The 12,505-nt window shown below is 41.3% G+C and overlaps 1 protein-coding gene and 1 long non-coding RNA gene across 5 annotated transcripts in view; both read left to right on the top strand.

The window, feature by feature from the left end:
* The first annotated feature begins 2,861 nt into the window (after window positions 1-2,861).
* Window positions 2,862-5,635, top strand: LOC107998529 (uncharacterized). The gene is made up of 3 exons (XR_001766207.2): window positions 2,862-3,190; window positions 3,286-4,638; window positions 4,718-5,635. It is a non-coding gene; the product is annotated as an uncharacterized LOC107998529 (long non-coding RNA).
* A 1,363-nt stretch (window positions 5,636-6,998) lies between these two features.
* The window catches only part of LOC107998559 (ankyrin repeat domain-containing protein SOWAHB), a 124,913-nt gene continuing 119,406 nt past the window's right edge, over window positions 6,999-12,505 (top strand). For all 4 annotated transcript variants that reach the window (XM_062081306.1, XM_062081305.1, XM_062081308.1 and 1 more), the window contains exons 1-4: window positions 6,999-7,158; window positions 7,333-7,394; window positions 7,778-8,161; window positions 8,964-9,113. In XM_062081306.1, coding sequence (XP_061937290.1) covers window positions 7,032-7,158; window positions 7,333-7,394; window positions 7,778-8,161; window positions 8,964-9,113 — 723 coding nt within the window. In that variant the 5' untranslated portion in view covers window positions 6,999-7,031. The remainder of the gene's footprint in view (window positions 7,159-7,332; window positions 7,395-7,777; window positions 8,162-8,963; window positions 9,114-12,505) is intronic.

Raw genomic sequence — 12,505 nt, 5'->3', positions numbered from 1 at the left:
TATTCCAAACATATGCACGAAACGTGCAATTAAACTTTGATCTTGATACTTTGTCTTTGATTGCTTTCCTTCTTCAATCGAGGTAAAAATTTCTCGAGGACTCTTCGTGACTGATTGCATAATAAAGGCGCAGGTGAGTTAAAAGTTAATTGTACTTATCGCCATCGCGTATTCATATTGTGCAGAAGTCGCGAAACGCGAGAAAAATACTTTACAAGAGTTAAATTGCCGGTTTACCAACCGCCGTTATTACACGCTGTCACCGTCGTAACTCGCTCGCAACTTTTTCCACTGTTTCTTGCGACGTTCGTTATTTCGCATGACAAATTGTAATACTCTACAAGAGTGACTCGTGCGATGGACGCCCGTTCGAATTGCCGCCTTGAGCGTGATTCCAGTCAACGTATAATACGTCAACGAACCCTTATATTTAGCGACACACTTTTTGCCACCGATACTTGGCGTACGAATAAAACATCATACGGAGCAGAGAGTTTTCGCGAGTTTTACAAGTTGACACGTAATTAACACGTTCTTCGCTCGTGTAGCGGTCCGATCGTCTCGGATATTTTTCGAATGTTCGCGAGCCGCGTACGAAAGAACGAGTGTGCGGACATCGAGCAGCAGTCGAACGGAGGGTTGGGATGCGAGATATGAATGCGTTAATGCGTCGTTACTGACAGCGACACGAATCGTCGATAGTACTTTCTGCCCTTCTTCCTACCATCGTTCTCTCTTTTTTTCTATTTTGCGAATTCTCCCTATTGGATGCATTTTAATTCGCTCTTCCGTCGCTCGCGGCGATTGGCGTATCTGGCTTAAAATTCTACTAATAGTCGCCACTTGGCAGTCGCTATTATCGCGCGGGACACACTCTGAAATAGCACGAGCTGTCACATCGACGTCAAAGATTGATCGCGCCAGACTGCGACATTCTCGTCGGGCGCATCGATAAACGCAATTGGTTTGGTCGCATCGAAAACCGATCTGAATGACTGGCTGTGAAAAATTCGTCGATATATTTTTGGATTGCCTCGAAATAATATCTCGTCGTATTTCCCGATAATACTTGAACAGATTTAAAAAAAAATTCCCAATCTGAAGAATGACAATCGAGGCGCATATCGTGGAAAATAAACACTTGTCGAGGTATTTTCGATCTACTTAATGCGACGTATTGATCCACGATCCCGCGTTAAATGTTTCGCATGGAACGTTCAAACAGCCGGTCAATTTCCATGGTATATGTATTGCGGGAGAAAAAATGCCGAGCTATTAGCCGCGTACGCCGAGGTATACTTTGCTCTTTTCACGGACCTCTAGCCCAACCGACGACAACGCGACCCCGTAAAGTGTTGGTTGAGCCCTCGACTTTGTATGCACGGAAAGCCGCTTTACGACGTGAACCAAGGGGACACGCGCGCTTCGGTTGGATACCAGCCATGATAATATGTAATGCCTGTATAGAGCCAAGTGGTCGATCGCGAATCTTTGAAGTTCTGAGCTGGCTTTCCGCCGACAAACCCGAGCCGGCACCGATCAAGTATTAAAAATCATCCCGGCAAAACTATGAGAAAGCCAAACATTACATCTCATACTCGACGACGTCGTCCCCTCCGGCCTTATATCCGTTCCTTCCTCTTTTTTTTTTTTCTTTTTGTTACGGGCGGTATGGTATACGGGCGAGCACCTGTGGCCACTTTAAACGATGCCGTGGTAAACGGTAGTCAGGATAGATTGAACGGTCCGATACGGTTTTAGCTCTCTTCTTTTGCCACGAGGATCTCGGGACTCGCGCTTTAACCCCTCGACTCATTAGAGCCCATAACTCTGCTCACCGAAACGTTTTACGTTCGTTGCCGTGCGATGTAAGTATACTTAAGTACATAGCCCATCGAAAGGGAGCTCTATTCCACTAAGATTGCTTCGATAGCAGAAGTAGAATCGTAGCTACACACTTTACTTTTTTTTCAAATCTGTTTCTTTTACATTTTCGCTCGGATCGAAGCAGAATAAGAAAAGTTGTAAGTTTTTTTAAATCCTCGGGTTAGATTATCGTCCCTATTTTTTTCTCGTTCGAATTCACACTCGTTTTCGAATAATCTGAAAGTTTATTTTTTCCAGGTATCCGTGTGCATTAATCGCGATGATTATTTCAAAATTGACCGAAGCTACCTCGATGTACGTATATAATGCTAAGATTGCTTCGATAGCAGAAGTAGAATCGTAGCTACACACTTTACTTTTTTTTTAAATCTGTTTCTTTTACATTTTCGCTCGGATCGAAGCAGAATAAGAAAAGTTGTAAGTTTTTTTAAATGCTCGGGTTAGATTATTCCTATTTTTTTCTCGTTCGAATTCACACTCGTTTACTTTACGTATAACATAACCTCAATAATCTTGATACTTTCTTCTTTCAATATTCCACCTCGTTTTCGAATAATCTGAAAGTTTATTTTTTCCAGGTATCCGTGTGCATTAATCGCGATGATTATTTCAAAATTGATGTACGTATATAATGCTAAGATTGCTTCGATAGCAGAAGTAGAATCGTAGCTACACACTTTACTTTTTTTTTAAATCTGTTTCTTTTACATTTTCGCTCGGATCGAAGCAGAATAAGAAAAGTTGTAAGTTTTTTTAAATGCTCGGGTTAGATTATTCCTATTTTTTTCTCGTTCGAATTCATACTCGTTTACTTTACGTATAACATAACCTCAATAATCTTGATACTTTCTTCTTTCAATATTCCACCTCGTTTTCGAATAATCTGAAAGTTTATTTTTTCCAGGTATCCGTGTGCATTAATCGCGATGATTATTTCAAAATTGATCGAAGCTACCTCGATGTACGTATATAATGCTAAGATTGCTTCGATAGCAGAAGTAGAATCGTAACTACACACTTTACTTTTTTTTTTAAATCTGTTTCTTTTACATTTTCGCTCGGATCGAAGCAGAATAAGAAAAGTTGTAAGTTTTTTTAAATACTCAGGTTAGATTATCCCTATTTTTTTCTCGTTCGAATTCACACTCGTTTACTTTACGTATAACATAACCTCAATAATCTTGATACTTTCTTCTTTCAATATTCCACCTCGTTTTCGAATAATCTGAAAGTTTATTTTTTCCAGGTATCCGTGTGCATTAATCGCGATGATTGTTTCAAAATTGACCAAAGCTACCTCGATGTACGTATATAATGCTATGATAATTGTGCGGACGAACGATACGAGGCCACGTGAGTCTCGTCATATTTTTTTACTGCGCCTCGTTGGGTTTTTAGGGGATCAGAAACGACGAGATCGACTAGAAACGCGAGGACTTTGTTGCGTGTTATTGCCGTTTTTCCCAAGGACCTCCCACTGTCCTTCTAACGAGACCACCAAAGGTACGGGGACTAAAAACAACGCAAGAAACCCACCAAAGTACGCTCTTTATACGGGATGTTTTATATCCGTGGCCAATTGGAGTGAGTGCAGTCGCTCCAATTATGGACGAATATATAAAGTCGAATCCTGTCGGATACCACGATACCATTGCGACCCTTTATATGGCAAAAACTATAGAGAGCGCGAAGTCCATCATCGGGTTCAGCCTCGAATTTACTGTTACAGTGCGGCGTCGCTTGCCATCCGTGGAAAGGACGGCATGATCTAGATGCTGTTTTTTGCCGCTAGAGACGCTGCGAACAGAGCGAATTTGCGCCTCCACTCGCGACTTTCCATTTCGAATCGACGAATTTTTCGGCAAAAATTGAGCGTGATACCGATACTTTTGTTCTTGTCTTGTTTTTTTGGATTATAAAATATCTACATTCTGACAGGAAACGAAGAGAATTTTATATCGATATTCGTGGTCGTGGGTCGAATAGAAAGACCGATTAAATTAGGTTAGGTTAAGAAAGAACGAAGCAAAGTTTTTTGGTGATTTTCGTTTTGTGAATTTAATTTATCGTACATCAGACTTTATTACCTGTAAATTGATCGGATGAGATCACAGATTTCAACGAATTTGGTTAATTTGTTGATCTAATTATTGGTTATTGGCGAATTCGGATCTGAATCGCGAACAGTGTCGATTATTCGTTCCGTTGTACCAATCGTGCTACATTCACGGATCTGTTCTGCAATTTGGTCTTGTTTCAAATACAAATAACACGGTACAATACCTCTATCAATAGAACGAGAGTGTACGAAATAAACAATAGCCCGTTCCCAAACTATCGTTCCGTTCGAAAAAGATTTATCGAAATTTCGAATCCATTCACCTCGAATTATATCGGAGCGGGAAAAATGTTCCAACAACAATTCGAGGAGGAAGAGTAAAACCCGTGTTTCGCGAATGAACTCGTTCTCGAACCTTTGGCAATTAACAAAGGCCCGCCTCGTTTCCTGAGCCAGCATTCGTACGCAAACGAGCAAGCGTGCGGCCGAAGTAACAACATTTCAGGTCGCTCGGAGAGAGTAAAAGAAGTCTGCGAAGAACCATACGTTACATAATGAATTCTTGTACACGCACACGGATAATCGTGCACAATAAAAAATCATTCCACCGTCGCATTGTTCGAGAATTAATTAAAATGGCGCGAGAACAAACGGCCGGCCAGAGTCACAAAAGGAGGAGGGGCGGAGAAGAGGTAAGAAAGGCTGCGGTTCTCTTTGGAATCCCGGCGGCGACATATCACTGGGCGGTAGATCACACGAACTCTTTTGCAGTTTGCACCGGGACCGGATAAAATGTTGCAGCGGCTCCAACCTCGCGCATCTTTTACGTATGCACGAGCATAAGCATAACGCAGAGGAACATGGGTAGATGATATCGTGGATGCACCTACGGGGCCACGGGGCGTCGACGCGACTCCTTTGTCCTCGTTCCTGGCCGCTCGTTCTTCTTCCCTGCAAACGCCTCGCCCCCGGACGACCTCTTGCCGCACACACGTTTTCTTCGCGGAAATACCAATCTCGTGCATCAATCCTGCTGGGTTTGAAGAATTGTATCAAAGAAACACGCTGCGTGCCAGCTACTGTAGCATAAAGATTACCATCTCATCTCCTCGAGATCTCTGATACTGTTATTCGGCGTAGTAATACTCCTTCCCTTTTTTTCTTTTTTTTCACCTTTCCAGAGACACGAATCCCCCGTATCCGCGCGGTTGTAATTATTTTAATCGAGCTGATCTCTCCGATCGTGATGACCCTTGTAAACGGCGTTACAAAGTGCGCTTAATGCGCGTTCGTGGCCACGTTTAAACGGCGTTGTCAGTCGTTTCGACGCAGCGATCTTGGCCCATTAAAAACATCGCGAGAATTACATTTCGATCGGAAACGATGACTCGATCGTTGCGCACTCTTCGAGGGGACCGATCATTACTCGCCGTTTCATTAGAATATCGTCGATAAAAGGGATTTAATTATAAAGGCTCGCCGTAACGCTTCCTGCCCGTGGAGACTCGTGTGCGTGCTACGCTCGCTCCTTCCCGTGTCCCCTTTCTTCGTCTTTTGTACTTTGTATTATATATTTTTACACACGGTCGGTGATTAGTAAGGCTATTTTTTTCATTACAAAACATTGTTACCAAGAATTGTTCTCATTATAGAAGTGCATCGTTATCTGAATAATTTTGTTCAAGACTATACTGTATCATGCAAATCAGACTTTCTTCGCAAGTCCCACGTATGATTATCAACACCATTAAGATGTAATTGCTCTAAATTAAGTAACTTTCTGCTTGATTGTAGAATAGAATATAAAAATTCGAGATTCCTTTATATCGGATGAAATCTACAATTTTAACTTTTCATTGTATTGATAATTCCAATCTTAATTTTTTCAGTTATAATTTAATGTTTCTAATAATTGTTAAGTAATAATTTCGTAATACAGATGATATTCAAAAATGTTGAAAATAATTATGTTTCTATGTGAATAAGAAACAATATTAATTTTGCATACTTGCAAAATAAGTATTCGATCATTTTTACTTTTGCAACGCTTGTTACCATTATCGGTCATATTAGTATACAATAATTAGTATCATTTACATAATTAACTAAATGCGATTACTGCAATTTATTTCTGAAATATTCGTGTACGTTTACTTGATTAATCAAAACGTATATTTTAAATAAGTTATACGGTAGTAAAGTGGACAAATTCGAACTCATAAACGGATAACATAATAAAAATCAGAATCAATTCGATCGGTCATTGTCGATGCGTATAGCAGCACTTAAATCGCAGTGTTTAAAACTCCATCTGGCGATGCATGGTTACTCGCATTAGTTTGTGCGGCGGGTTCGTTGGCCGGATGTTTGCATGAATGGAATATAACGCGTCGGGCTGCTAAAAGGTTTTACGAATCGTCTATTTGCGCGGATCGAATCAAATATCTAGTTCCATCGTTGGTTAATATGTTTGGCTTCGAAGTGAAAAATTGGTTTTCGCATGGTCGTCGATTTTTATACGTATCGACGACGTGGGATTCGAACTAACAGGATTCCACCAAATCCTACACAATTATAATGCAATTAAATTGATTGGTATATTACGCGTTATGCATGAGAAATAACGATCGCACTCTTTACTAATAACGTTAACAATTTTTTTGTTAAGGTGCGATACGATTACAACTCGTTAGTACGTTATTAAAGAAAAAAATTACACGTTGCGTTCATGTATTCATTTTCACGCATACGTAATTTTTATTTGCATCTCGAAGCAGCAATTAGACATCCTTCACTTGGCCCGATATTGTGCTTTGCGAATACAGACGACGATAATACTGTTACTACGTTTTTATAATACCGTCACGTACAATGTATTAATATGTACCAGATGCACGATTCTTAAATTTTTATCTTGGATTTAAAAAATATTACATGCAATAGCTACGTTCGTTCCAGAGAATTGATTTAATTTTAACGTATTCTAAATTCACTGTGCGTATCGTGCGTCACAGAAGTCGTCTTTATCGACAGTACGGTGAAAAGTGGAAACGACGGCGCTGTAGCGTCGGCCAGTAGTGACAAGATGGCGACGCCCAGTGAACTGTCTCTCGAAGAAATTCGTCAATATTTATTGGAAAATGGGGGTACTGCTCGTAATCACGATGTAGTGAAGCACTTTAAGAAGTTTTTGACGGATTCAGAAACGCGAGGTACGTTGAAAATCCGATTTACGACGTAGTTGAACGAGTGTCTTACTTTCGCAAGGTGTGACTCGAACGTTACACGGCATGCTGTGTGTAAACACGGAATAGACGTTAATACTTTTCACATTCAACTTTAAATTTAAGGACAGTTGGTGAATAGTGTTTAAATTTACGTTACAGTCGAGGCACGAAATCAGTTCAAGGAATATGTAAACACCCTGGCTACTATAAAGAACGAAGAGGTACGTCATCGACTAACAATTTCCTTCCGCCTTGACAGGAGCGACTTGTTGCGCGTTTTGCGACGTTGCCGGTTTTTTCAATGTCTCGCGCGGCTAATAGAAAACTCAATGTTATCCGGGAAAAATTTTCTTTCTCATTTTTTTCAATCTCCGTTTTATTATACATCACATATTGCGTATGCTATCATTAAATTTTAAATGTTTATACAAATTTATTATTTATTTTATCTTTTATACATCGTGATATATATCGTGATATATACTGTGCTTTGAATATTTAATACCTCTGCATATCGTTCTGTAAATTTTTTTTAAATTTCCCACGTATTCATCGTACGCTAAAAATATAACAAAAAATATTACAAAAAGAATTATTTGTGCAGGGTGAGAAATATTTAGTTCTCAAGAAGAAGTATCGTCAACTTCCTATAGATCTGGGGATTTCGGACCAAATTACATCGCCCATAAATACTCCTGATATATCAACTCCGCTTTCTCCTTTACGAGTTCCGCCACCTTACCGACCACCACCTCCCGCGCCTCTTAGTCCTCCGAGCAATAATACGAACCGCGAAGAATCGTGTTCGAATTTTGACCGTGAAGAGGCCGCTATTAATGCGCGGAAAAATGGCGTTGAAAGCGTCGAGACAGGATTTTCAACACCCTCGCCTCCTGTGCCACCGCGTCGTAAAAGTCAAGATAAAGTCAAGATGGAAAATAAGGAGAATGTCGACAGAAATAGGGGAGGATCGGAGGCAGTTATCAAGGTTAGCTTTTTCTTTTTTAAATATGTATGTAAACATAAAAATACGAAAACGTGGAATTTTATTAAGAGTGGAAAAAAAAAAAAAGAAAAAGAAAGAAGATAACGATTAAAAAAATATTTTTTTTTACATTCCGATTAGAATTTGATAAAATTTCACGTTTTTTTATACGCACGTTATGTAGTACTTATGTTGTTTATAGTATCCTGGTTGTGGTCGTATATGTAAATAAGTGTGCAAACGATAAAATGGTTGAACATGTTTTCGCTTTATCGGGTAATTATTGAGGTTAGATAATTTTGGTATTATTGAGCAATAGTGTTGCGTTGTACATGGTTTGGTTATGTAGAAAGGTGTTCATGGTTACAATAAATGTCATTTACGCAGTATATTACCGATCACAGCGCCACACGACAGTGGCGTGTACCTCATCCTGTATCGAAAGCTTAACATTCTGCGCATAATGACATCCGTATCCATGAACGATTAAACCTAATATCCAAAACACTTTCGTTTATTCGTTTACAGTCATTTGGCATGCTTTAAACACCATATATATATACATATATCGTCTCGCTTTAATTAGCACCGTAGCATGATAGTAATGGCATAGATAAGCACTCTTTCCCAGTGTGTGTTATTCGCGTCGAGTATTATATATCCATATATGTCGCATACGATTTCTTGTCACTCTCTTTGTTGCTCTATCGCTACCTCTTTGTTCGTTCCGGCTTTTATCAGTAGCTGAACGTAGTAGCGTCGCTATCCTCTTAGACTTGACATTTCGAGATATTAAAACATGCAGGAAGATGAGGCTGTCGCGACGAATCCGGGCTCAACCGAGCAATTAAGCTTCCGCGAGCGGATGCAACGTTTCAACCGGATGGCTAGCGAAACCGATCTCCAAGGCAGGCCTAATGGCACTATCACACCTACTAAAAAGCGATCTGACAAGGTAATCGATAATCTTCTTTAATACATAACCTTTAAAACGATTATATCGATCGATCACGAGCGTTCACCGGAGCGTAATATTCTCACCGTCTTACCACGGGAGTGGAGACAATTATCTCGCCGTTCGTCCACTACCTCGTAGCTATTTGGTTCATTGACTAACAAATCGTGCATTCTATCGTTGCTTCGCGATACATTGCGCTATATAAGGCACGCTCGAGTAACTGGCTAATCTCTGTCGATAATCGATGGCTCGCAAAAAAATAACGAGCGATTACGAGATATAAACGAGATACAACGAGTTTATTTCTTTATTCGATCGTTATCATTATTTTATTTGTTATATGTTGTTATACGTTGAAACTAGTGAAGCGAGTAATTTCAAATATCGAAATAAAAATGGTAAAATTCTTTAAAAAGCGCTTAGATTCTTCAATTTTACAATCGACGAAAAGGTGAAGTGAGGTTAGAATTATTAATCTTGTTAATAATGAAATTATATCACAGTTTATTTCAATCATTCATATTCGACGAAATATCGTTTCTAACGATAACTTTCGCTTACTTTTGTCCATTTTCGGTATTATTTAATTTCAAGTTTTGAGGTTATGACGAGTAAATATGTAAACGTAGAAGCCCGGATGAAAGAATATCGAAATAGTATCATTATTAATGCGATAAATCGTATTGTCCGCAGTTAATTATTCGCGTGTTCGACTCGAATAGCATTGAATTAGTCATTAAACGTACGAGTGGCGTAATCATCAACGGTTAATTCTCCTGCCCATCTCTCGTCCCATATAAGATATCGACAAATTACTTAAGCTCTAACAGAATGCTTGCGCTATCTGGCTACGATCTTCACGCGGGTGTAATTCATGTGAGAACACGTATGAACCGGCAGCAGTTATAAATACGTATCTTTTATTTCCCCCGAGAGATAAGATCGGTTAATAACACAAGGTGTGTTTTTAAACGTTTCTCTTTCAAATCATAACCTCTCATCTCCTCGAACTCTTTGACACTGAGTTATCGGCGAGAAAAGGCTGCGATGCTCTCGGCTCTCGATACATCGAATAATCCGCACGCAAGGATACGCATCCTTTCTTTTTCTCTTCCCCTTTCGCGAAGAAGGGACGCGGTGCGTACAAGTCTGACTGCTCATCTTGCATACCGAATAGACTACTAAGAATCCTTTTCTCGTATCCTTTACACGCGCGCCTCCCCTCCACTCGGCCCCTGCGTCGCCTCTCTCCCTTCCACTCGTCTCGCAGCCATTCCGTCTCTCTTTCCCTTCCCTTTTCTCATCTCGTCTGTCGCTGTTCGTGCGCCGTTTATCGCGGCGAGCAATATTCATCGCATTTGAATATCCTGCGGGCGGTATCTCGCGTACCGATCAGGATGTTGCGTCGATGTTGCCGTAAATCATAATTAGCCGCGCCTGAAAATTAAAAGTGGAGGAAGGTGTACGCGGAGGGGGCGGGAGGATCCCTTTCCGCCACGAACCACTCGCACAAATGCTCGTCCTTTACTCGATCCTCCATCATTATTTCGATGTGTTTATCGTGCCGGACGATTAAAAGGATCGGCCACGTGGTATTTTTTCGAATCGATCCCCAAGACAATACGTTTTATTCGATAATTCCTTTTTATTAATTTCAACGCGTTTCCTTAATTTTCCCATAACTCGTTATAAATAATCGCGTAAAAGTCTCCGACGCGTAGCCTGGGTGGCCTACAATTCCTATCCATATCTAGATTGTCCATCCTCCCAAGGAGCGCGTACGTAAACTTATAAACCGGAAACCGAATATGCGCTCTACGCGAGCCGCAAAGGGGCTCACGGGTGGCGCGTGGGCCCCAACGATAATTATTTATTATTCACCCGTCATCATCTATTTGCGGCGGCCCGTCTTTCATCGCATCCTTCTTCACGAATCCTCCCTCGAGCCGGCCCTCGAGGTTGTTAATTTTTATTAGTCGTCGAGATAGGGTTTCGGGGGAATCCTCTCACCTCCGGACATCCTGTAATCTCTCGGGAGCTGTTTCTCTCTCTCCTCTCTCGGCCGGTGCTTTCTTTCGCTGTAATTATCATGCGGCATGGCCGCCTGTATTCCGCCCCTCGAATCCTTAATGAGCCCCTCGGCCAACGTTGTGTCGCGTGCCGCGTCGCCAACACGTTTCACGTAATTTTCCGCCGTGCTTTCCTCGAACGCCTCGTTATGGCTCATTGAATGCAGCCGCCGTTTGATACGCGACGGGACGAATGATCGTGCGACCGATTAGGGAGAGGTCTGGGAATTCGAATTCGTTCGATTTTTCTCTTTTTTTTATTATTAAAGATGGATGACGGTTTTCTTATTAAAAATACGCGTTCGTCGTTATTTCGGTGTACGAGATATACATTCAAACGAGCAGCGGACGTCGGAATATTCGAAATTCATTTCATCTTCCTCCCTCCGGTTAACGAAAAATATTAAAACGATGGCCAAGTTAATGCGGTTATTCGTAGTCACCTCTGGCCCCGTACAAAATGGCCCCGGCTCGTTTTTATGTAAATTCCCAAAAAATGTGGGTGGTAAAGAATACTATTAAGCCGTGTACATCCGTGAGAATTTCCCCGAGAATCTCCCCTTTCCTTCTTCCCCCTCCCCTCGAACGGATCTTACCTTCGTTCGTTTTTCAATTGCGACTCTCCCCCCAACAACTCCCTCGAAACAAGAAAGCCGCTTTTACTTCGACACCTCGACGAGGACGCGTTCTAATTAGGATCACGCGTGTTCCCTTCTTCTCCTCGTCGACCCCCTTTTCTAACCGTGACTGAGAGACGAGGATAGGAAGGATACTCATCGTAAAGGTGGGTAACACGCCGAACTTGGAATTTCTCTCTCCCTTATATATATATATAGTTCCGCATACATTAGGGAGCCTCTCTTCTAGGCGAAACTCTTGGCAGGGTAGTTTGCCTGCAAGGTGGGCAAGGAAGCGAGGAAGCGAGAGCTCGAATTCGGGGGCCGCGTTGCGAAGGACGAGCAAGGCCTGGGTGTAAACCGCGCAAAGTAATCTTACAGAATGTATATGCAAAGAGGTTCCGCCGAGGAAGAGAGGGAGGGAGCACAGCTTGCATGATCCCATCCGCGACAACACCGACAAGACACCCCCGGAGGGGAAACTTACCTTCGTAGTTTCAAAAGCAAGACTGTTCGACCTTTGCTCCCTGTGTCTTGCTTTTTAAGAAGTTGGTTAAGGAGCGAGGCAGTCTTTCGAATATTTTGGAATATTTTGTTTATACTTATTTACGACGAAAGTGAATTTCAATCGAATCGGGAATTTCGTACTTCGCCAACCATTTTATTATTTATTTATTTACCTTGTTCTCGAGCGTTCGGTCGT

Source organism: Apis cerana, linkage group LG11 (genome assembly GCF_029169275.1).
Source record: "Apis cerana isolate GH-2021 linkage group LG11, AcerK_1.0, whole genome shotgun sequence".
In the NCBI taxonomy this organism is placed as follows: domain Eukaryota; kingdom Metazoa; phylum Arthropoda; class Insecta; order Hymenoptera; family Apidae; genus Apis; species Apis cerana.
Note: the sequence above shows the minus strand (reverse complement) of the source record. Positions and strands in the feature narration are given on the sequence as shown.